The sequence below is a fragment of the Crinia signifera genome, chromosome 7, assembly GCF_055691185.1.
Source record: "Crinia signifera chromosome 7, ASM5569118v1, whole genome shotgun sequence".
Lineage (NCBI taxonomy): Eukaryota > Metazoa > Chordata > Amphibia > Anura > Myobatrachidae > Crinia > Crinia signifera.
Window position 1 is genome coordinate 22710229 of NC_139223.1, and position 27312 is coordinate 22737540.

Consider the following 27312-nt stretch of genomic DNA (forward strand, 5'->3'; position numbering starts at 1 on the left):
GCTAATACATTTATCAGGGATGTATAGCTCTGCAAATTTGGCACTGAAATGATCAATGACCGGCCTGACTTTGAATAGCCTGTCAAAGGTGGGATCATCTCTGGGTGGGCACTGTGCATTATCGGTGTAATGTATAAATTTATGGATTGCCTCAAAACGAGTCCGAGTCATGGCCATACGGTAAAATGGGGTGCTGTACAGAACATCTGTACTCCAATATTGCCTAATTTGTGGCTTTTTTACTATGCCCATATGAAACACCAGACCCCAAAACGTCATCATCTCTACTGCATCTACAGGGGTCCACCTAGCAAATGATGACGTGGGGTTTTGAGCAATAAACTGCTGGGCATATAAATTAGTTTGGTCCACCATTAAATTTATAAAATCATCAGAGAAAAATAATTTGAAAAAGTCAATTTCTCTGAGACCTGTGGAATCAAATTGGATTCCTGGCATGGCCAAAAACTCAGGAACCTGGGGCTCAAAATTGTCTGGTGGTGGGGTCCATACGAGATCAATTATTGGGGGGGGTCTCAGCTGCTCTACGGGGGCGTCTTTGAGGGGGTCCCTCATCACCAGAGGAGGAAGAGGAGCTTAAGACGAATCCTTCAAATTCCCCGCTTGCCTCACTGGCTGTGTCAGAATCAGAAGCAAGCATGGCATATGCCTCCTCCACTGAATACATTCTTCTGGATGACTGGGATGACATTTGGGATGACATTTGGGATGACATTTTTATTTTTGTGTTACTGGTAGTGAAATGTTTCAACACGTGTATAGTGTAGGGGGGGGTACAAACTTTATTTCAACCCGGGGGGTATGTAGTGTGTTGTGTGTATGTAGTGCAGAACAAAAAAAATACTTTATACAAAAAAAAAAAAATTGAAGGGGTTAAAAAAAAAAAAAAATTGAAGGGGTTAAAAAAAAAAAAATTGAAGGGGTTAAAAAAACAAAAAAAAAGGTCCTGCGCCAAAAATTGAGCACAGATGTTGGTCAGTAACGTCTGTCACTGAACAGCGCTCAAAGGCAACAGGAATTTGATAAAAAAAAAAAAAAAATAGATCAACCCTGTGCCGAAAAAGCTGATCAGTGATGTACGTCACTGATCAGCGCACAGTGGCCACAGGACACCCACAAAATCACAGTGTGTGTAAAAAAAAAATTAAAAAAAGACCACACAGCACCCACAAAAAAAAAAAAAGGTGATCAGTGATGCGACACTGATTACCAGTGAGGGGCAGCAGGTGCACAACCTTTGGTGCAACTGGCAGCAACTGACAGGTATATATAAAAAAAAAAAACCTCTGCGCCCCCAAAAAGTTGCTGATCACCTCAGATATAGTGATCAGCACAAAAGGCGGGGGTAGCAGACACAAAATATACACTCTCTATCACTCTCTGTCACTATCTCTCTCTATCTCTCACTATCTATCACTATCTATCACTATCTATCACTATCTATCACACTGCAGCAGCAGCACTGACAGTTATATGTATAAAAAAAAACCTGCACCCCCAAAAAGGGGGGGTAGCAGACACAAATGTGTACATTTCAAACCCCCAGGGGTTTCACCAATTTTGATACAACTGGGCAGTGAAAATGAAAAATTACATTTTTTTACACAAAAATGCAGTTCTGGCTCAAAATTTTTCATTTTCACAAGGAATGAAGGAGACAAAGCACCCCAAAATCTGTGCCCCAATTTCTTCCGAGTACGGCAATGCCTCACATGTGACCAAAAAATACCAGTTGGGCGCATGGCAGGACTCAGAAGGGAAGGAGTGATTTTTGGATTTGGCAGCACAGATTTTGGTGGAATGAATGGTGGGTGCCATGTTGCATTAGCAAGACTCCCAAAGCACCAATACAGTGGAACCCCCCCACAAGTCACCCCATTTTGCAAAGTACACCCCTCAGGGAATTCATCTAGGGGTATAGTGTACATTTCAAACCCCCAGGGGTTTCACCAATTTTGGTACAACTGGGCAGTGAAAATGAAAAATTACATTTTTTTACACAAAAATGCAATTCTGGCTCAAAATTTTTCATTTTCACAAGGAATGAAGGAGACAAAGCACCCCAAAATCTGTGCCCCAATTTCTCCCGAGTACGGCAATGCCTCACATGTGACCAAAAAATACCAGTTGGGCGCATGGCAGGACTCAGAAGGGAAGGAGTGATTTTTGGATTTGGCAGCACAGATTTTGGTGGAATGAATGGTGGGTGCCATGTTGCATTAGCAAGACTCCCAAAGCACCAATACAGTGGAACCCCCCCACAAGTCACCCCATTTTGCAAAGTACACCCCTCAGGGAATTCATCTAGGGGTATAGTGTACATTTCAAACCCCCAGGGGTTTCACCAATTTTGATACAACTGGGCAGTGAAAATGAAAAATTACATTTTTTTACACAAAAATGCAGTTCTGGCTCAAAATTTTTCATTTTCACAAGGAATGAAGGAGACAAAGCACCCCAAAATCTGTGCCCCAATTTCTCCCGAGTACGGCAATGCCTCACATGTGACCAAAAAATACCAGTTGGGTGCATGGCAGGACTCAGAAGGGAAGGAGTGATTTTTGGATTTGGCAGCACAGATTTTGGTGGAATGAATGGTGGGTGCCATGTTGCATTAGCAAGACTCCCAAAGCACCAATACAGTGGAACCCCCCCACAAGTCACCCCATTTTGCAAAGTACACCCCTCAGGGAATTCATCTAGGGGTATAGTGTACATTTCAAACCCCCAGGGGTTTCACCAATTTTGATACAACTGGGCAGTGAAAATGAAAAATTACATTTTTTTACACAAAAATGCAGTTCTGGCTCAAAATTTTTCATTTTCACAAGGAATGAAGGAGACAAAGCACCCCAAAATCTGTGCCCCAATTTCTCCCGAGTACGGCAATGCCTCACATGTGACCAAAAAATACCAGTTGGGCGCATGGCACTACTCAGAAGGGAAGGAGTGATTTTTGGATTTTGCAGCACAGATTTTGGTGGAATAAATGGTGGGTGCTATGTTGCACCAATACAGTGGAACCCCCCCACAAGTCACCCCATTTTGCAAAGTACACCCCTCAGGGAATTCATCTAGGGGTATAGTGTACATTTCAAACCCCCAGGGGTTTCACCAATTTTGGTACAACTGGGCTGTGAAAATGAAAAATTAAATTTTTTTACACAAAAATGTACTTCTGGCTCAAAATTTTTCATTTTCACAAGGAATGAAGGAGACACAGCACCCCAAAATCTGTACCCCCATTTCTCCAGAGTACGGCAATGCCTCACATGTGACCAAAAAATACCAGTTGGGTGCATGGCAGGACTCAGAAGGGAAGGAGTGATTTTTGGATTTTGGAGCACAGATTTTGGTGGAATGAATGGTGAGTGCTATGTTGCATTACCAATACAGTGGAACCCCCCCACAAGTGACCCCATTTTGCAAACTACACTCCTCAGGGAATTCATCTAGGGGTATAGTGTACATTTCAAACCCCCAGGGGTTTCACCAATTTTGGTACAACTGGGCTGTGAAAATGAAAAAATACATTTTTTTACACAAAAATGTACTTCTGGCTCAAAATTTTTCATTTTCACAAGGAATGAAGGAGACAAAGCACCCCAAAATCTGTGCCCCAATTTCTCCCGAGTACGGCAATGCCTCACATGTGACCAAAAAATACCAGTTGGGCGCATGGCAGGACTCAGAAGGGAAGGAGTGATTTTTGGATTTGGCAGCACAGATTTTGGTGGAATGAATGGTGGGTGCTATGTTGCATTACCAATACAGTGGAACCCCCCCACAAGTGACCCCATTTTGCAAACTACACCCCTCAGGGAAATTATCTAGGGGTATAGTGTACATTTCAAACCCCCAGGGGTTTCACCAATTTTGATACAACTGGGTAGTGAAAATGAAAAATTAAATTTTTTACACAAAAATGCAGTTCTGGCTCAAAATTTTTCATTTTCACAAGGAATGAAGGAGACAAAGCACCCCAAAATCTGTGCCCCAATTTCTCCAGAGTACGACAATGCCTCACATGTGACCAAAAAATACCAGTTGGGTGCATGATAGGACTCAGAAGGGAAGGAGTGATTTTTGGATTTTGCAGCTCAGATTCTGGTGGAATGAATGGTGGGTGCTATGTGGCATTAGCAAGACCCCCGAAGCACGGTGAAATGATGAACCTAATAATCCATCGATGTGTGGTATATTTTGAAACACTCCTTTATACATAGGCCGGGTTTGTCGGGGCAAGTTTCACAGTGGAAAATAGTTTCCTTTCTTATTCCCTTTTTATAGCAAACTTTGCACCTTTTTTGTGTCCTGCCCTTTCTTGCAGTGGAGGGGATTTCGTTGGGAAAATGCTGCCCTGGTACAATACGGGGGCCAGTACTAGAAGTACTGGGGCCCTCTGCCTGCTGGTTCCCAAATATTAGGCCCTTTATGACTTCCTCTTGAAAGTGCATAAATGTCCCCCTCTGGCCGGTAGAACGGAATAGCACGTAAGCGTTATACAGTGCCATCTGGATGATCTACACGGCCAGCTTCTTGTACCAGATATTTGTTTTCCGCAGGGCACTGTACGGCTTCAGTACCTGATCTGAAAGATCCACTCCGCCCATGTACTTATTGTAATCTAGGATACAATTTGGTTTTGAGGTGTGGGTACTGGTACCTCGTACAGGGATGGAGGTGGTACTGTCTCCATGAATTGTTGTCAGTATAAGGACATCCCTCTTGTCCTTATATTTGACCAACAACATATTTTCGGTGCATATTCCCCTGCTTTCACCCCTTCTCATTACTTGGGCAATGTGCGTTTTTGGGAGGCCTCTTTGGTTCTTACGCACAGTACCGCAAGCTGCTGTACCTCTTAATCCAAGGGCCTTAAACAAGGGGATGCTGGTATAAAAGTTATCCACATAGAGGTGATAACCCTTATCCAGGAAGGGGTGCATTAAATCCCAGACAATTTTTCCACTAACACCTACGAGGGAGGGGGGGCATTCTGGTGGTTCAATTCTTGAATCCTTCCCTTCATATACCCTAAACTTGTGGGTGTACCCTGTGGTGCTTTCACACAGCTTATACATTTTTATGCCATACCTTGCCCTCTTACTGGGAAGGTACTGGCGGAATTTAACCCTTCCTTTAAAATGTATAAGGGACTCGTCGATGCTAATACATTTATCAGGGATGTATAGCTCTGCAAATTTGGCACTGAAATGATCAATGACCGGCCTGACTTTGAATAGCCTGTCAAAGGTGGGATCATCTCTGGGTGGGCACTGTGCATTATCGGTGTAATGTATAAATTTATGGATTGCCTCAAAACGAGTCCGAGTCATGGCCATACGGTAAAATGGGGTGCTGTACAGAACATCTGTACTCCAATATTGCCTAATTTGTGGCTTTTTTACTATGCCCATATGAAACACCAGACCCCAAAACGTCATCATCTCTACTGCATCTACAGGGGTCCACCTAGCAAATGATGACGTGGGGTTTTGAGCAATAAACTGCTGGGCATATAAATTAGTTTGGTCCACCATTAAATTTATAAAATCATCAGAGAAAAATAATTTGAAAAAGTCAATTTCTCTGAGACCTGTGGAATCAAATTGGATTCCTGGCATGGCCAAAAACTCAGGAACCTGGGGCTCAAAATTGTCTGGTGGTGGGGTCCATACGAGATCAATTATTGGGGGGGGGTCTCAGCTGCTCTACGGGGGCGTCTTTGAGGGGGTCCCTCATCACCAGAGGAGGAAGAGGAGCTTAAGACGAATCCTTCAAATTCCCCGCTTGCCTCACTGGCTGTGTCAGAATCAGAAGCAAGCATGGCATATGCCTCCTCCACTGAATACATTCTTCTGGATGACTGGGATGACATTTGGGATGACATTTGGGATGACATTTTTATTTTTGTGTTACTGGTAGTGAAATGTTTCAACACGTGTATAGTGTAGGGGGGGGTACAAACTTTATTTCAACCCGGGGGGTATGTAGTGTGTTGTGTGTATGTAGTGCAGAACAAAAAAAATACTTTATACAAAAAAAAAAAAATTGAAGGGGTTAAAAAAAAAAAAAAATTGAAGGGGTTAAAAAAAAAAAATTGAAGGGGTTAAAAAAACAAAAAAAAAGGTCCTGCGCCAAAAATTGAGCACAGATGTTGGTCAGTAACGTCTGTCACTGAACAGCGCTCAAAGGCAACAGGAATTTGATAAAAAAAAAAAAAATAGATCAACCCTGTGCCGAAAAAGCTGATCAGTGATGTACGTCACTGATCAGCGCACAGTGGCCACAGGACACCCACAAAATCACAGTGTGTGTAAAAAAAAAATTAAAAAAAGACCACACAGCACCCACAAAAAAAAAAAAAAGGTGATCAGTGATGCGACACTGATTACCAGTGAGGGGCAGCAGGTGCACAACCTTTGGTGCAACTGGCAGCAACTGACAGGTATATATAAAAAAAAAAACCTCTGCGCCCCCAAAAAGTTGCTGATCACCTCAGATATAGTGATCAGCACAAAAGGCGGGGGTAGCAGACACAAAATATACACTCTCTATCACTCTCTGTCACTATCTCTCTCTATCTCTCACTATCTATCACTATCTATCACTATCTATCACTATCTATCACACTGCAGCAGCAGCACTGACAGTTATATGTATAAAAAAAAACCTGCACCCCCAAAAAGGGGGGGTAGCAGACACAAATGTGTACATTTCAAACCCCCAGGGGTTTCACCAATTTTGATACAACTGGGCAGTGAAAATGAAAAATTACATTTTTTTACACAAAAATGCAGTTCTGGCTCAAAATTTTTCATTTTCACAAGGAATGAAGGAGACAAAGCACCCCAAAATCTGTGCCCCAATTTCTCCCGAGTACGGCAATGCCTCACATGTGACCAAAAAATACCAGTTGGGCGCATGGCAGGACTCAGAAGGGAAGGAGTGATTTTTGGATTTGGCAGCACAGATTTTGGTGGAATGAATGGTGGGTGCCATGTTGCATTAGCAAGACTCCCAAAGCACCAATACAGTGGAACCCCCCCACAAGTCACCCCATTTTGCAAAGTACACCCCTCAGGGAATTCATCTAGGGGTATAGTGTACATTTCAAACCCCCAGGGGTTTCACCAATTTTGGTACAACTGGGCAGTGAAAATGAAAAATTACATTTTTTTACACAAAAATGCAGTTCTGGCTCAAAATTTTTCATTTTCACAAGGAATGAAGGAGACAAAGCACCCCAAAATCTGTGCCCCAATTTCTCCCGAGTACGGCAATGCCTCACATGTGACCAAAAAATACCAGTTGGGCGCATGGCAGGACTCAGAAGGGAAGGAGTGATTTTTGGATTTGGCAGCACAGATTTTGGTGGAATGAATGGTGGGTGCCATGTTGCATTAGCAAGACTCCCAAAGCACCAATACAGTGGAACCCCCCCACAAGTCACCCCATTTTGCAAAGTACACCCCTCAGGGAATTCATCTAGGGGTATAGTGTACATTTCAAACCCCCAGGGGTTTCACCAATTTTGATACAACTGGGCAGTGAAAATGAAAAATTACATTTTTTTACACAAAAATGCAGTTCTGGCTCAAAATTTTTCATTTTCACAAGGAATGAAGGAGACAAAGCACCCCAAAATCTGTGCCCCAATTTCTCCCGAGTACGGCAATGCCTCACATGTGACCAAAAAATACCAGTTGGGCGCATGGCAGGACTCAGAAGGGAAGGAGTGATTTTTGGATTTGGCAGCACAGATTTTGGTGGAATGAATGGTGGGTGCCATGTTGCATTAGCAAGACTCCCAAAGCACCAATACAGTGGAACCCCCCCACAAGTCACCCCATTTTGCAAAGTACACCCCTCAGGGAATTCATCTAGGGGTATAGTGTACATTTCAAACCCCCAGGGGTTTCACCAATTTTGATACAACTGGGCAGTGAAAATGAAAAATTACATTTTTTTACACAAAAATGCAGTTCTGGCTCAAAATTTTTCATTTTCACAAGGAATGAAGGAGACAAAGCACCACAAAATCTGTGCCCCAATTTCTCCCGAGTACGGCAATGCCTCACATGTGACCAAAAAATACCAGTTGGGCGCATGGCACTACTCAGAAGGGAAGGAGTGATTTTTGGATTTTGCAGCACAGATTTTGGTGGAATAAATGGTGGGTGCTATGTTGCACCAATACAGTGGAACCCCCCCACAAGTCACCCCATTTTGCAAAGTACACCCCTCAGGGAATTCATCTAGGGGTATAGTGTACATTTCAAACCCCCAGGGGTTTCACCAATTTTGGTACAACTGGGCTGTGAAAATGAAAAATTACATTTTTTTACACAAAAATGTACTTCTGGCTCAAAATTTTTCATTTTCACAAGGAATGAAGGAGACAAAGCACCCCAAAATCTGTACCCCCATTTCTCCAGAGTACGGCAATGCCTCACATGTGACCAAAAAATACCAGTTGGGTGCATGGCAGGACTCAGAAGGGAAGGAGTGATTTTTGGATTTTGGAGCACAGATTTTGGTGGAATGAATGGTGGGTGCTATGTTGCATTACCAATACAGTGGAACCCCCCCACAAGTGACCCCATTTTGCAAACTACACTCCTCAGGGAATTCATCTAGGGGTATAGTGTACATTTCAAACCCCCAGGGGTTTCACCAATTTTGGTACAACTGGGCTGTGAAAATGAAAAAATACATTTTTTTACACAAAAATGTACTTCTGGCTCAAAATTTTTCATTTTCACAAGGAATGAAGGAGACAAAGCACCCCAAAATCTGTGCCCCCATTTCTCCAGAGTACGGCAATGCCTCACATGTGACCAAAAAATACCAGTTGGGTGCATGGCAGGACTCAGAAGGGAAGGAGTGATTTTTGGATTTTGGAGCACAGATTTTGGTGGAATGAATGGTGGGTGCTATGTTGCATTACCAATACAGTGGAACCCCCCCACAAGTGACCCCATTTTGCAAACTACACCCCTCAGGGAATTCATCTAGGGGTATAGTGTACATTTCAAACCCCCAGGGGTTTCACCAATTTTGATACAACTGGGTAGTGAAAATGAAAAATTAAATTTTTTACACAAAAATGCAGTTCTGGCTCAAAATTTTTCATTTTCACAAGGAATGAAGGAGACAAAGCACCCCAAAATCTGTGCCCCAATTTCTCCAGAGTACGGCAATGCCTCACATGTGACCAAAAAATACCAGTTGGGTGCATGATAGGACTCAGAAGGGAAGGAGTGATTTTTGGATTTTGCAGCTCAGATTCTGGTGGAATGAATGGTGGGTGCTATGTGGCATTAGCAAGACCCCCGAAGCACGGTGAAATGATGAACCTAATAATCCATCGATGTGTGGTATATTTTGAAACACTCCTTTATACATAGGCCGGGTTTGTCGGGGCAAGTTTCACAGTGGAAAATAGTTTCCTTTCTTATTCCCTTTTTATAGCAAACTTTGCACCTTTTTTGTGCCCTGCCCTTTCTTGCAGTGGAGGGGATTTCGTTGGGAAAATGCTGCCCTGGTACAATACGGGGGCCAGTACTAGAAGTACTGGGGCCCTCTGCCTGCTGGTTCCCAAATATTAGGCCCTTTATGACTTCCTCTTGAAAGTGCATAAATGTCCCCCTCTGGCCGGTAGAACGGAATAGCACGTAAGCGTTATACAGTGCCATCTGGATGATCTACACGGCCAGCTTCTTGTACCAGATATTTGTTTTCCGCAGGGCACTGTACGGCTTCAGTACCTGATCTGAAAGATCCACTCCGCCCATGTACTTATTGTAATCTAGGATACAATTTGGTTTTGAGGTGTGGGTACTGGTACCTCGTACAGGGATGGAGGTGGTACTGTCTCCATGAATTGTTGTCAGTATAAGGACATCCCTCTTGTCCTTATATTTGACCAACAACATATTTTCGGTGCATATTCCCCTGCTTTCACCCCTTCTCATTACTTGGGCAATGTGCGTTTTTGGGAGGCCTCTTTGGTTCTTACGCACAGTACCGCAAGCTGCTGTACCTCTTAATCCAAGGGCCTTAAACAAGGGGATGCTGGTGTAAAAGTTATCCACATAGAGGTGATAACCCTTATCCAGGAAGGGGTGCATTAAATCCCAGACAATTTTTCCACTAACACCTACGAGGGAGGGGGGGCATTCTGGCGGTTCAATTCTTGAATCCTTCCCTTCATATACCCTAAACTTGTGGGTGTACCCTGTGGTGCTTTCACACAGCTTATACATTTTTATGCCATACCTTGCCCTCTTACTGGGAAGGTACTGGCGGAATTTAACCCTTCCTTTAAAATGTATAAGGGACTCGTCGATGCTAATACATTTATCAGGGATGTATAGCTCTGCAAATTTGGCACTGAAATGATCAATGACCGGCCTGACTTTGAATAGCCTGTCAAAGGTGGGATCATCTCTGGGTGGGCTTTGTGCATTATCGGTGTAATGTATAAATTTATGGATTGCCTCAAAACGAGTCCGAGTCATGGCCATACGGTAAAATGGGGTGCTGTACAGAACATCTGTACTCCAATATTGCCTAATTTGTGGCTTTTTTACTATGCCCATATGAAACACCAGACCCCAAAACGTCATCATCTCTACTGCATCTACAGGGGTCCACCTAGCAAATGATGACGTGGGGTTTTGAGCAATAAACTGCTGGGCATATAAATTAGTTTGGTCCACCATTAAATTTATAAAATCATCAGAGAAAAATAATTTGAAAAAGTCAATTTCTCTGAGACCTGTGGAATCAAATTGGATTCCTGGCATGGCCAAAAACTCAGGAACCTGGGGCTCAAAATTGTCTGGTGGTGGGGTCCATACGAGATCAATTATTGGGGGGGGGGTCTCAGCTGCTCTACGGGGGCGTCTTTGAGGGGGTCCCTCATCACCAGAGGAGGAAGAGGAGCTTAAGACGAATCCTTCAAATTCCCCGCTTGCCTCACTGGCTGTGTCAGAATCAGAAGCAAGCATGGCATATGCCTCCTCCACTGAATACATTCTTCTGGATGACTGGGATGACATTTGGGATGACATTTGGGATGACATTTTTATTTTTGTGTTACAGGTAGTGAAATGTTTCAACACGTGTATAGTGTAGGGGGGGGTACAAACTTTATTTCAACCCGGGGGGTATGTAGTGTGTTGTGTGTATGTAGTGCAGAACAAAAAAAATACTTTATACAAAAAAAAAAAAAATTGAAGGGGTTAAAAAAAAAAAAAATTGAAGGGGTTAAAAAAAAAAAAATTTGAAGGGGTTAAAAAAACAAAAAAAAAGGTCCTGCGCCAAAAATTGAGCACAGATGTTGGTCAGTAACGTCTGTCACTGAACAGCGCTCAAAGGCAACAGGAATTTGATCAAAAAAAAAAAAAAAAATAGATCAACCCTGTGCCGAAAAAGCTGATCAGTGATGTACGTCACTGATCAGCGCACAGTGGCCACAGGACACCCACAAAATCACAGTGTGTGTAAAAAAAAAATTAAAAAAAGACCACACAGCACCCACAAAAAAAAAAAAAAAGGTGATCAGTGATGCGACACTGATTACCAGTGAGGGGCAGCAGGTGCACAACCTTTGGTGCAACTGGCAGCAACTGACAGGTATATATAAAAAAAAAAACCTCTGCGCCCCCAAAAAGTTGCTGATCACCTCAGATATAGTGATCAGCACAAAAGGCGGGGGTAGCAGACACAAAATATACACTCTCTATCACTCTCTGTCACTATCTCTCTCTATCTCTCACTATCTATCACTATCTATCACTATCTATCACTATCTATCACACTGCAGCAGCAGCACTGACAGTTATATGTATAAAAAAAAACCTGCACCCCCAAAAAGGGGGGGTAGCAGACACAAAATATACACTCTCTATCACTCTCTGTCACTATCTCTCTCTATCTCTCTATCTCTCACTATCTATCACTATCTATCACTATGACACTGCAGCAGCAGCACTGACAGTTATATATATAAAAAAAAAACCTGCACCCCCAAAAAGGGGGGTAGCAGACACAAATCTCTCTATCTCTCACTATCTATCACTATCTCTCACTATCTATCACTATCTATCACTATGACACTGCAGCAGCAGCGACAGTTATTTATATATAAAAAACCCCTGCACCCCCAAAAAGGGGGGGTAGCAGACACAAAATATAGCTCTCTCTGTCACTATCTCTCTATCTCTCTCTATCTCTCTCTCTCTATCTTTCTATCTCTCTATCACACTGCAGCAGCAGCAGGAAGTCTCAGGAAGTCAGATCCAGGAAGCGTCCAGCACGCTACAAGCAGTGATCAAGTGATCAGGTAAGGTATTTGCAAGGATCAGGTAAGTATTAGCAAGGATCAGGTCAGTATCACGACAGATAGGCACGGTGACCGCTCTGCACGCTACTCCAGACCGGAATGGCGTCTGCAGCGCAGTCACCGTTAGTTTAAATGTCGCGCCTTGGCTGTGATTGGTCCGTGGGTCCCACGGACCAATCACAGCCTTGGGGGCAGGTGGGGTGAGGGTGGGGTGAGGTGTCATCGTCACCGATGACCCCCTCATGCCCCCTGACGCCCGGCGGTGATTGACACCTGTGTTACCAAGCGTCTGATTCGCTGGTAACACAGGAAACCGCTATGAATGGCTGTTCACACTGAACAGCCAATCACAGCGATCGCCGACGGGGGGGCGACATCGCAGCCCCCCCTGGGCATGCAGGGACATGTCTGCTGTCAGGGACAGCAGACATCGTCCCTCTGTCACTGCGTCTCGAGACGCAGTGACAGTTTAAAGTCATGACGTATATATACGTCATGTGTCGGGAAGTACTTCCCGGCCATGACGTATATATACGTCAAATGTCGTGAAGGGGTTAAACAAAGAATCTAGAAAAGTATTTTTGAGATAAGATTTATATTGCTTAAATGGGCAAATTGTAGGAGAATCCTTAATGAAGAAAGATTTAGGGTTTTTTATAGACAATAGACTTAACTGCAGTGCTCAGTGTCAAGGAGAAGCAGCCAAGGCCAACAAGATATTAGCAAGCATAAAAAGGGGCATAGAGGCAAGGGCAGACAGTGTAATCTTGCCACTTTATAAATCATTGGTACATCCTTATCTGGAATATGCTGTACAGTTCTGGGCACCAGTCCATTAAAAATACATCTTGGAAATTGAAAAGGTTCATACTGTACTGTATATAAACAGTTTAATGAATAAAGGCTATGGAGCTATTGGGCTATAAGGAATTGTTAGCTAAGCTACATATGTTTATGTTAGAAAATAGGCATTTAATAGGGGATATGATTTATATATATTCTACAAATATTTTTTTTTAGATGAATGGCATCGCATTTTAGATGAATGTTCTGTTTAATGAAGTTAATTATCTGTGAAAAAAAGAGTAACTTAAAAGAAATAGAAAATCAACTTATAATAGTTGAGTCAAAATTGGACCAACATATGAACAGTAAAGATGTGCAGTGGTTTAAAGACTATATTAACGAAAAAGTTCCAAAATTAGAAAAAGTAATTATACAAACTAAAGTTAGAAAATTCAAAAGGAACAGCGAGGCTTACGCGAAAAACCAAGTCAGAGACTGGCCATAGTTTCGTAATGAAGTGAGGAATAATAATAATAATAATAATAATAATAATAATAATAATAATAATAATAACAACAACAGAAGATATAATCACACAAGTTCCAATAATTCTAATAACACCAATAATTCTAATAACACCATAGAGAGACAGTATGGATGTGCAGAACAACATAAACCTGCACACACCAGACTTAACCCTATACCTGACAACATAAAAGAACAGTGGGAACAAATTCCTCCCCAAAAAATGTGGCAAATGAACCCCATTACACAGAAGGGACGAAATTCACCTATTTTGTCAAATAGATTCCAGCCCTTACAAAATAGGAACAACCAAGAGGAAAGTTTTTTAGGGGCGCGACCAAAAACAAACAGGTGGAAAATAAGAGAAGAACAGGAGAATATGGGGCAAAAGAGGGGGAAAGAATTCCGTTTTTCAAAAGAAGAACCCTCAATTAGAAAAATCTAATAGCAAAGGAATCTCCTCAAATATCTTTATTGTCAAAAGGATTATCGTTTCCACCCTCTATGGAAGTTAATAAATTCTCTTTATATATGGATTTCAATTTATATTAGAAAGATGACCCTTAAATGCCATTTTTAAAAAAAATGAATTAAAAACAGGGGCAGTCCTGAAAAATTGGGAATCTATGAAAGAACCTAATGTCACAGGATTAAAGAAACTAAGCACGTATTATCCAATAGAATCAAGAGGTCCCAATCTAGAACGCTTTGAAAAACTGTTAAAAAAAAGAGTTTGATAAAATTGAGGAAACATATAGGAAACAACAGTGTGCCTTTGTTGTGGTGCACCGCAACAAAGGCACTCTGTTGTTTCCTATATGTATCCCCTTTTAATGTTTTGCGGTAGCACTCCTTACACCGATATTGTTATTATTTCTGCATGGTGATTGGAAGGTACCTATATCTATATAAAAATTCCATGTGTGATCGACACACCCCCTTTTTCTAGCTAAAATTGAGGAAAGGTTAACTAATAAAGATAAGAACCTGAAAAAAGGGGAAGCGTCAGCCCTAAAAGAGCTAATGGAAGATGATATAATTGTTATAAAACAAGCCAATAAGGGGGGTGTCTAGTCATGATGGATAAGGCAGATTATGTGACTGAATTGAATAGATTATTAGGGGATGAAGTTTCATATGAAAAGCTTCCCAATGATCCCACCAATGTTTTCTTATTAGAACTGAAAAACCTGTTGGAAAAAGGGAGAAAAGCAAGTTTTTTTGTCAAAAGAAGAATAGGATTACATTTGGAACGAACCGCTGGGGAGGGCTATTATTTATCATTTGCCTAACATCCATAAAGGACTGACCCCCCCCCCAGAGTGCCCAATTGTATCGGGAATTTACTATTTAACGTCTTGGTTATCTGAATATGTGGATTGTAACTTGAAAAAATATGTCATATATAAAATATTCCACTGCTGTGTTGCAAATATTGGAAAATGTACAATGGGAACCTGATTATAAGTGGGGAACCATCAATATAAATTCATTATGCACATCTACAGATGGGTCTTTTCCCATCTTGGCAGGGGATGGCGCTGGCGTCGCCAGCCGCCATCCCCCGCCAGCGCCATGGCGATCGTGAGAAGGGGACGCACGCGCACGAGAGGCGCGCGCGTCCCCTTCCGACGGCGCTTCCATACGTTTCCCCGGGTCCCCGCCGGCTTGCCGGCGGTAACCCGGGGTCCCCGCCGACTGCCCGCACCCCCCCTAACCCCCCCCTAACCCTGTCCGTCTCCCTGAGGCGGAGACGGACAGGGTTTCCGTCGCGCTAGCGACGGAGACTGAGACGCGCGTGCGACGCACGCGCGTCTCAGTCTCCTCGCTGGCGTGGCTGCTGGCGGGTCGCCAGCGCAGACGCCATGGCGACCCGCCAGCAAGGATGGGACAAGACCCATCTGTATACCACACCAGAAAGGTGTGGAATGTATCATGTCAGTGTTGAATAATGATATCAGTAGCGCACGCAGGGGGGGTTTCTGAGTACCCGGAAACCCCCCAGGAGTCTAAGGATGCTAGGCTGAAAGCTGAGGGTCTTCTCTTTCCATGGGTACAAGAATTAAAAAAATCGGCCCTTGGGAACTGGAGATATCTGACTTCAAAACAGTGGTCCCCATCCAAGCCTGTTAATTGCTATTCCCAGTCAGATATTTCAGGTTCTGTCTGACTTAGAGTTCTTCTGAGGGTATATTCCAAAAGCTGGGACTCTCCCCCTTTGATGGACACTAGAAGCTTGTCTCTACTGTTCCCAGAACCAGAGATATCAGCCTTCCAGCAGCTGGTTACTGCTCCAGCTATACACACCTGGTATGTAGTTTTATATCCTCGTTGGCAGATTGCTCTGCCTCCTGAACTCTGATCCCCTAGTTCCTACCATTTGGTAGGTGGGATTCTCTAGTTTTATTTCCATTAAAATCTAAGAAATCTATTTCCAGGAACTTGAGATATCTGCTGTCAAGCAAGCTGTCCCCCCACCAGAAACTCCACTATACCACCCTCCTCTGCATATTAAACATCCTGTACAACCCTGGAAGTTATGTATCAGGGCCGCTTCATTCAGCCCAATGCCCCCTTCTCCCACCCCATCTCCCACCATCTGTGCAGTAAAGGGGTAATTAGTGGAAATTACTGATCCAGGCCCTACATGCTGAGCGGTTGATATAATACCCCCTACCACCTGCGGGACATCAAAGCTTCCCCTACCCCTACCGCTGGAGGATCGGTAGGGGCCCCAATACATTGCTATGCCCAGGGGTCTACACTGCTGTTATATATATATGTGTGTGTGTGTGTGTATATATTATTATTTTTATTAATATACATTTGGTACTGTATAGCTATAATACTTTAACTGACCCGGCATATACTAGGTCACCTAAGTGTCCATATCCGTGCTTTGCTCCACCCCTCTGGAAACCCCCTTCTGAAAATCCTGCGTTTGCCCCTGGATATTGAGGTTCCGTCGGGCAAAGCAGCTTTTAGTTGTGAATGTCTTAAATTTGTCTTAGAACATAATTACTTTTCATTTCTGGGTAACTTTTTTATATATTAAATGACAAGTATAGGGAGAACCCGTGATACTTCCTATTACAGTGGATCACAGAACTGTTAAATCTAACATTATAGTGTGTGACCAAATAGACAGGCACACAATATACAGTGAGGAGGTCAGATATTTACACAATCATTGGCTCTAATATAAACAAGCATCTCTCAGATTGGTATCTGTATAATTTTCATACACCGATTTCTTTCTTTCTTAAAAAACACACCTAATGTTTATGTATGTATGTCCTATCACCTCTTTCTTTCACTGTTGTTCAATTTTCCACATTGTTATGTAGGAAATATTAAATAAACTATTAAAAGTTACGTACGATTAAGTACCAGTGCGTTCCCCCCAAACAGTCCCTTTTTTTCTTCTTCCTGTTAATACTGTACAAACCGAATGTGAGGAACAGCACCCAAATAATTGGTGTGCAGACGAGCAACAAGCTCCCTAGAGGAGCAAACAATAACTTTTTTATTCAAAAGAACGGGACAGCGATGGGAACGATTTGTGCACCGGGTTACGCAAATCTTTTCCTGGGGGTATGGGAATCATCCTTTATATACAACAATAACCCCTACTCTAGCTATATAGTGCTTTATAAGCGCTATATAGATGATATCTTGGTAATATGGAGGGGCACGGAAGATTTGTTTGTTAGATATATGCATAATGCTGGGAGAAGGAGGGTTGGGCTGAAGCGCTGCCTTGGTGTGGTAGAATAGAATGAATGAGAGAAAAAAGGTGTGTTTGGTGCATAAAATGTTTTATTAGGAAATTACAATAAATGAATAATATGCTTTCATTGGTATATAGGGTGCAAAAATTGTTCGGTGGGAATGGTGGGGTTGACAGCCCGTTGAGTACCACTACTGAGAGCCCCTGAGGGTATCAGGGTATCAACAGATCCCTTTCTACCATAAACCCAATTGGGCTTATGTCTCTCGGTAGGTGTGTCCTTGTCCCGGGGCTGCTGGGGATATATACAGTCTGTGTGCGTGATGGGGATAAGCAGGGAGCGGCGTCCCCGGTACAAGGACACACTTACCGAGAGTCATAAGCCCAATTGGGCTTATGGTAGAAAGGGATCTGTTGATACCCTGATACCCTCAGGGGCACTCAGTAGTGGTACTTAACGGGCTGTCAACCCCACCATTCCCACCAAACGTTTTTTGCACCCTATATACCAATGAATGCATATTATTCATTTATTGTCATTTCCTAATAAAACATTTTATGCACCAAACACATCTTTTTTCTCTCATTCATTCTATTCTATCACACCAAGGCAGCGCTTCAGCCCAACCCTCCTTCTCCCTGTATGACCCAAAGGGGGCACGGGACACCCTTAGGCTAAGCAGCGCCAAACCACAACATAGAGGGGAGCGCAGTATACCCACCCTTAACATATGCATAATGCTGAATTTAACTTAAGTTTTACCTCTAAGTTTAACCCTAGGGAAATAGAATTCTTAGATCTAACCCTATTGACACAGTCCAGATCTATTACCTCTAATATAGAGACTAGCACATATTTCAAACCCATTGATAGTAACAATTACCTAGACTTCGGAAGCTGCCATTATAATAAATGGATATACTACCATATGCACAGCTTTATAGACTCCGCTGAAACTGCAGCAGTCTGGTGAAGTTTGAGGAACAAGCAGAGATTTATCTGGAAAGGTTTAAAGAAAAGGGGTATCCTAACCATGTAATTACAGTAGCTACGGAAAGGGCAAAAAACCTTGACAGAAATTAATTGAATATAAAAGTGAACCACCGCTTATTAATAAAGATGCTCCTTTTTACCCAATACAATATTCAGAATAAAAATATTCATCAGATTTTAAATAAATATTGGCATATATTTTGTATAGATCCAATTTTAAAAGAAAAAGTTACACCACACCCTTAACTAGTTGGCTACTCTTGCCATAAAGAATTCAAACTAAAGCTGCGCTAACAGCTCGTCAAAAAATGACGTATGAACACAGCCAGGCTACTTAGAGGTTACTGACCGATGCCGGGTCAGCCCTCTGATGAAGTCTCCATGACAAAACGCATTGGGGCTTGGCCTGGCGTTGTTCAAGTCGTAGAGTGTAACCGCTCTGACTACACTGCTTGTGGCAGATGGCATCACTTTCGCTGATATTACCTGCGGTTGTGTTAACCGCTGAATGCGGTACATTTATCCATTCTCATGTACTTCTGACTGGATTTTTGAAAGTATTCAATTTTATTAAATTATATACAGTATGCACCATGGAGCACTCCTTTTTAGCATTTAGAAAAAATGGGGACCACAGAAGATATCTCTACATATATCCTTGATAAATATCTCATAGCCATTAACTAAAGTTATTGTCAATAAAAAAACATATGAAATATTGTATAATAATTTGAGGTATTCCTGATTAGCAAATGCCAGGAGTTAGGGAATAATTCCCCCTGTGGGTCTCTTAGATGATCCTGTGGGTCTCTTAGATGATTACACTTTCCATTTAACAGTATAAATACAGGCAATCATACAGTATATACAGTACCATCCTTGGCACATGGCACGTGCTGTAACAGAACATACTCCTGTGTGTTATACCCAGGTGCATGCTGAGCTCTGTATTATTCCTACACTGCTATCTACACATTAGATTTGGCAATATTACAGGTAAGACCTAGAAACATTGGTATAATGTGATAGTGTTAAGGATGTAAGATACCCATCTGATGAAGTTCACCCAGATATGGTGGATGGGCCAACTTTTTGGTCAAACATATAGTACGAGCTTCTCTTGTACTCTGTGTTATTTAAAAGAGTTTATCAAAATAATTTTGACTATACTTATTGTTATTACTTACAATAACAGAGAGCAGAAAACACAGTAATTCTCCTTTCTCCTCTCTGTTATTTTTTATGTACTGTAGGATTTGGAGAGTAATCTACTGTCATTACATTTGTATTATTAATTATTCCATTATATTAAGAAACCAGTAACTACTGTATAAGGTAGAGCATTTATTTCAGAGAGATTGCAGTGTGATATTCACAGTATTCTAAGTGAACTTTTTTGAATATTTTTTGAAGGACATAAATAACAATAACTGTTCATGTATCTGCCATAATACAGTCCTTCTATGCTTCTAAATCTGCAAGACAGAGATGCCCAATGGCATCGCCTGTAGGTGCTGAAATAATGCTTGTTGTGTTCGTAGATGTTACCATCAAAACTTTCTCCAGCCCTATGGCAGGAGCAATTATGGCCTCCGCAATATGACTCAGATATGTTGGCATGTGAACTGAAAGCCAAACAGTAGCTCCAGTAATGGTGATAAATCTTTAAAGGTTACCATGTATGAAATGTGTACTATGGGTATAACTGATGACTGTGGGCCTTATTCTAGTTCACTATTTCTGACTAAATACTTCTTAGATGGACAAAACCATGTTCACTGCAGGTGGGGCAGATGTTACTTGTGAAGAGAGAATTTGATTTGGGTGGGGTTTTGCTTCAAACCTATATCTATATTGCAGTGTAAAAATAAAGCAGTCAGTATTTTCCCTGCACAGAAACTAAATAACTCACCCAAATCTAATTCTCTCTGCACATTTTACATCATCCCCACCTGTGGTGCACATGGTTTTGTCCATCTAAGAAGGATTTTGTCAGAAAGAGTGAACTAGAATAAGGCCCTTTATGTTTTAGTTTCATAAAATTACCCACTTCCACTATGGATACACAACTGTTCTGTTGTTTCATTTGCTTTTGACAATACTGTAACTACTTTTGTTTAGCTTTGGAGTAGAGGTAATGTATAGTTGACTAATAACTACAGTATAATACAGTTTAATAAATGATTTAGAGCCAGACGTATCAAGCTTCAAAAATTGATAAAATGGAGAGTGATAAAACACCAGCCAATCAACTCCTACCAGCCATGTTAAAGGCTGTGTTTGAAAAATGACAGGTAGGAGCTGATTGGCTGGTTGTTTAGTACTCTCCACTTCATCACTTTTTCAAGCTTAGTACATCTGGCCCATAATCCCATTAAAGTAACAAAATATTTTTCTTCACATACAAGATTTGTTATTTTTATCAGTTCCCGAAAAGACAGTCAATCATGGACAACTTCACGTATGCTAAAGAGATTCACATTGTGCCATTTCACAATACAGACGGGAAAATAACACTTATTTTTACTATATTTTCTGTGATTTACCTGACCGGATTACTGATGAATACAACTATAATCTTTGTGATAAGTATGTATGAGCAGTTGCACGCTCCCATGTACGTATTTCTCTGCAACCTGTCATTTGTAGACATATGTTATACAACGGTCACTGTGCCCAAGCTGCTGGACATGTTACGCTCCGGGAATAACACGATGTCCCGCACACAATGTTTTACCCAGATGTACTTTTTATATCTAGCTGCTGGCGCAGAAGATTTCCTGTTGCTTACAATGGCGTATGACCGGTATGTTGCAATTTGCATCCCCTTACGCTATCACAGTATTATGAGTAAGAAAGTATGTGTCCTGCTTATGGTTGCTGTCTGGCTCTGTGCATGGTTCCATTCCTCACTGTTAACGTTTTCAGCTACTAATATGTCTTTCTGTCATTCCAACACAATTCAGAATTTTTACTGTGATTCTAAAGCTCTGACCAACATCTCCTGCAGCGGAGCAGAAATGTTTTACACCGTCATTTATATAGAAATATTTTTAATTGGATTTGTACCATTTCTGTGCAGTCTAATATCTTATACTAAAATCATAAAGATTATAATTAATATTAAATCTGTTGATGGGAGGAGAAAAGCCTTCTCTACCTGCTCATCACATCTTGCTGTCATTATAATGTTCTATGTGACAGGTACATCGGTATATATCATACCATCATCAGACTCCTACAATATACTGGGACAGATCTTTTCTGTGCTATATACAACAGTGACTCCCATGTTAAACCCTCTTATATTCAGTTTAAAGAATAAAGACATAAAGCTGTCTGTACTGAAATTGTTGGGAGGAAAATTAATAATTAACTAAATGTGTCCTCATACACCTACCGTCTATGCATCATACTGGACCAGACCATAGGTTTAAATTTTGAAACTTTTTTGCATTGCAGATGCTGCAAAACACATTTAAGCAGATAAAAAGATGCGTAACACTGGATTCAGAAGGACCATGTAGAAAAGGTATCCCATCTTTATCTATGCGCTCCACACAAGATTGGAAGTCGGCATACATTTCTGTCAACTATAAAAGACAATGATGGACTCTGCTGTTGTGTTACTAATAATGATTAATGATAAAGATATAACTTTTTTCTATATATTAAAAAGTATTTGCGTACTTATAGCCAAAATTGCAGCAGCAAAATGCAAGACAATTATTTCACAATGGATACACTCAAATACCCGAACAATAATATTACTAACCCCAAGAATAACACATCTGTTCCAGATGGACTGGATAGAAATGATCAAAAATAAAGATAAAAATGCAAAAAAAATGTCACTATATGGTTGCCACACGTTAAAACTCTATCCCCCCAGGTTAAAAATACATTGAGAAGAACAATCTCAATGACAACATGGTACGAGATGGAGACATTAATTAATGGAATACCCCCCTTTTGACCCCAATATCGGGAAAGGAACTAACTAACTATAAATAGAAATAGATAAACTAGAGGGAGTAAGAGTCAGAATAGAATAGATTAAGGATGTAACTGATAGCATGGTACCATAAAAAGTGATGATGTAAATGATTGTTGAGATACGATGTATATTACTCCAAAAATGGATAAATATGTATAAGATATGTGATGTGAATTTTAATTGAATTTTCTACTATATATATTCAATAAAAAAAATTATAAAAAAAAAAGGTATTTGCATAACAACCATAATGGAAAGTCAGAAAGAGCATTGAAAAATTGCATACATAAAAAAAAAATATATATATATATATATATATATATATATATATATATATATATATATATATATGAGACAGACAATAATTTTAGTGATTACAGTAATCTTGGATATAAAAATAACCTGCACATCACATTGTTTTCCCCTTTGAAAAAACTGGTAGGGGTTAGCAGTGAAAGGACCCCACTATTGCACATCTACTCTACTAAAATCTGGGTTTTATCCATCTCCAGTCTGTACCAGCTTCGGACCAACTTTTGCCACCGCTTTTTCATTCAAAAAAATGTGTGGACACTTGCCAACACCATTGGGAATAACATGGCTACCAGCATTTGGCTCCAGTGGACACCAGCCAGCTCTCTGCATCAACACTACACATTCATAGATCTCAGCCTGCTGGTTATCACCACATCTCCACAAGAATGGTAATATATTATCTTTACAATTAATGTGACTTATAAGGAACCTAACCTTATGGTCCTAGAGGCCTATTAGGAACAGACTGGTTCTACTGTATATCTTGTTCAATTTGAATACCTCATATGTGAAATATAGTATATTTGTTTTTATCAGTGTTTAGTTTTTTTATAAATAATATTTTTAAAGATAATCCAATCCATTTAAAGTTTTTCAGTGCTGATCCATTCTTTTCTACAGTTGCTACCCAGTTCCATGCTATTGCATGATGTTGTTCAGTTGATGGCTAGCAAGAAATGAGATACGGTCATTAGGTTGACTCTATTGAGGTCAACATGCATTGGGTTAACCATTGAAGGTCGATACCTGAAATAGGTTGACATGACTAAGGTCGACAGGGTCGGAAGGTCAGTACAAGCATTGGGTCGACAATGGTGAGGTCATCAGTCAAAAGGAAAACATGAGTGTTTCATTGTTTTTAAGCCGACGTACCTACAGGCGGTATTTCATGCCCTACCGTCCACTATGGCATACGAGGAGAACAGCATAGTGTGCCTAGTGCAACGAGGCGTCATGACCGAAGCATGGTGAGTGTAGCAAGCCATGCAAGGGAACACGGTACACTTAGATCAGTGGTGGGGAACCTCAGGCCCCGGGGCCGTATGCGGCCCCCGTAGCCAGTCTGAGTGGCCCTCCCTCCTGCCCGGCGGCTTTGCCAACAGTCAAGTACAGGGGAATTATCAGGAGAGGTCGGTAGTTCTCGCGAGATTCCTCTTAATCAACAGCAGCCAGAGACTGTCAGTCCTATTCAGCGGCTGCCGCCGGAGCATGGGACAGCTGCAGCAGGACAATTTGTAAGAGAAATTTTTACATATGTCCCCCGACGGTTTTTTTCCCAATACAAATGGCCCTTGGCACAAAAATGGTTCCCCACCCCTGACTTAGATGGTGTTTGAATGTGTCGACATTTGGGGAAAAAAGCTTAAAACCATTTGACTGTCAACCTTCCCATTGTAGACCTAATGCTTGTGTCAACCTTCCGACCATTTTGACCTATTTCAGATATTGACCTAAGGCCTGTTGACCCAATACATGCCGACCTAAATAGGGTAGACCCAAGAAATGACCGTGTCACAAAGACTGTGGCACCAGTGGACATATCACTTCATATACACTAGTGAGCTACAACAATTAGTGGCCTCTTTTTTTGGTATGTATGTATCAAGCTTCAAAAGCGTCAAAAAGTGATAAAATGGAGAGTGATAAACAACCTGCCAATCAGCTCCTTACTGCCATTTTAAAACCCACTATGTAACCTGGCAGTTAGGATCTGATTGGCTGGTTGTTTATCCCCCTCCATTTTATCACTTTTTGAAACTTGATACATCTGGTCATGTGTGATATGGTAATAGATGTCACTTTGAGAAGGATTTGTATTCAAATATCAAGAGCATTCTCTGGATCAATAAAAAAGAGCTCTGGATATTTCATGTAGTTTTTTTTTTTTTTTTTTATTCAGTATCCTTATATTTCTTATGTATTAAATATTAATATTAGTGATTTTTTTTTGTCTTATTGATACAAATCTGTACTGTCAGCATATGCATTTATTTATTTATTTAAAATATATATATATATGTGTGTGTGTGTGTGTATATATATATATATATATATATATATATATATATATATATATATATATATATATATATATATATATATATATATATATATATATATATACAAAAGACCTAAAATACTATCAGTTAAATTAATTTTTTTTTTTTTTAAATCTAAACAATTATTAATTGCATCAAATATAGAAAGTGAGAAGAAGAGCATGACTGGGAAAGGTTGTACTTACAGATTGCTTAAAATTACATGATAGCCACTAATCTACAGTACTGTATGTCTTACAGTACAGTGTATCTATGTTTGATGCCAGTCAGAAGTCCAGTATTACGCTGTAAACATCAATTTGTGAAATTGTGTATGATCTAAAATAATCAATACATAATAATCCATGAAGTGTCCAATCTCACAAGTTTTCAAGCTGAAAATATATCTATTACTTAAAGCAGTGGTTCCCAAACTGTGTGCCGTGGCTCCCTGGGGTGCCTCGGGACACATGCAGGGGTGCCCTGGGTTGGTGGTCCAGGACCAACTCAAATTATTAATGGTTAATTATTTATGAGCAAAACCAGTGCTGGTGGCTGCCAATCATAAAATGTGTACAAACAGAAGCAAATCCTGCCCTTTACCACATAACTGACCCTAGGAATCTTATATAAACCCAATATAATTAATTTTGTTTTGGCATAGGGGTGCCGTGAAAAAAAAATCTGATACTCTAGGGTGCCGTGATTCAAAAAAGATTGGGAACCCCTGACTTAAAGTAAATGGATCCTACAGTACAGCACATTTAAATCTTAATGGCATCTTTTTTTAAAGAAAATACTATATTTGATTCCTTTACTTTGCAGCTACAACCGGGTGAAGATTATTAGGTAGACAGGGTCAACAGTTTCAAAAGGTTGGCACGGTCAATAGGTCAACGTGGTTAACCCTTTGAGTGCCAAGGGAATTTGTGAAAATAGGTGTGAAAATTGCCAGGCAAACCTTTTTATTAACCATGTGAGATCCAACGTTGCTCTGACTGATCCTCAAAATATCTGTTAAAAATGCCAATGTCACTCACAGCGACTGTTCTATTATTTGGGTGCAATATTTAACTAAACTTCAATTAATTGACTCGGCTGTATTTGTATTTATTTATATTAAAAGAACAGTCGCTGTGAGTGACGCTGGCAATTTTAGCGGATATTTTGAGGATCGCTCACAGCAATGTTGGCAATCAATGGGTTAAGGTCGACGTGGGAAAGGTCAACGTGTTCAAAAGGTTGACAGGGTCAAAAGGTTGACATGAAAAGGGTAGTCATATGAAAAGGTTGACATTTTTGGGGTTTCAAAGTCTACATCTGTCGACATGAACCACATGGCTTGCATGGCTCCTCATACTGCGGACTATTATAATCTCCCTACAATATTTTTTACAGACCTTGTTGGTGGCACAGAAGGCTGCCCAAGAAATATCTATCCCAAAGTGTCACCTACACCTTGAACAGACAATGGAAAAAAAATAGGAAAAAAACGTCTCAAAGGCGAATGAGTCTAAAGTTCATGAGGAGAAATTGCTTTCTTATGGAGTATTCTGGCGTTATCACATATTCATATGTGTGTGTGTGTGTGTGTGTAGGAGACCACAGATGGAAATATCTCAGAATGAATGTGAATATAAAATAATATTAGTATTTAAACATATGAAAAGTCTTGTTTTAAAAAATTTGGACACAGTAGAGAGGAAACTATGGGCGTACTCACGGTAGGTAATGTTGTTTTCAAGGGTATAAAAGTTTCTTTTGATCAGGAAACAGATGTTCAATCTGCCAGTGTTCCATTCCATTGGTAGTGGAGAGATTTTCAATGTGTTGAAGTGTATAGAATATGAAAAAAGTGGGAGGTATCCGATATGAAGAACACTATATAATTTTTTGAAGATTGTGAGTCAATGTAAGTTAGTGAATACTACAATCCACAGCGTACCTCACTCACCAAATACAATGTGGCAAAAAACATATCAGTGTTATTTTTCAAAATAATGGGGGTACCCCAACTCACATACTGCAAACGTAGTATATTCGTATAGCGGTCTCTTTTACAGAAGACCTTTTTGGATTCCAAATTTCATCAGCTGTTGAGAGAAGCTTATTTTAAACGTATTTATAGTGTCTGCCGACACCACTTCTCCAGGAATAGAGTTCCAAAGTTTGACTGTTCTGACTGTATATTTTTTTTCTTCTAGATGATCAAAATCTTTTTTATTTTAATCTAAACGCATGCCCTCTTGTCCTAGATTCCTGTCTAGCAGAAAAAAGGGTGTTTGACAGCTCCTTATATTGGCCCCTAATGTATTTATACATATTGAGCATGTCCCCCTCTTAAACGTCTCTTCTCTAGTTTAAATAGTCCCAGATTGCTTATTCTTTCCTCTTAGCTTAAATTCTTCATACCCCTAATAAGCTTTGTTGCTCTTCTTTGGATTTTTTCTAATTCTATGATGTCCTTTTTTTATTTTATTTTTTTTATTTCAAAGATTTTTATTGGGTTTTTTTAACATAACATTTTAAAGATAGGGAGAAACTTGTACA

The 27312-nt window shown here is 40.6% G+C and overlaps 1 protein-coding gene across 1 annotated transcript; it reads left to right on the top strand.

Moving 5' to 3' along the window:
• Positions 1-20858: 20858 nt before the first annotated feature.
• On the top strand, positions 20859-21791 carry LOC146021096 (olfactory receptor 1496-like). The gene has a single exon (XM_083154898.1). The coding sequence runs from the start codon at positions 20859-20861 to the stop codon at positions 21789-21791; it is 933 nt and encodes a 310-aa protein (XP_083011024.1).
• Positions 21792-27312: the final 5521 nt, after the last annotated feature.

Excerpts from the sequence above, each read along its gene's own strand:
- LOC146021096 (XM_083154898.1), top strand. The coding sequence starts at position 20,859 with ATGGACAACTTCACGTATGCTAAAGAGATTCACATTGTGCCATTTCAC.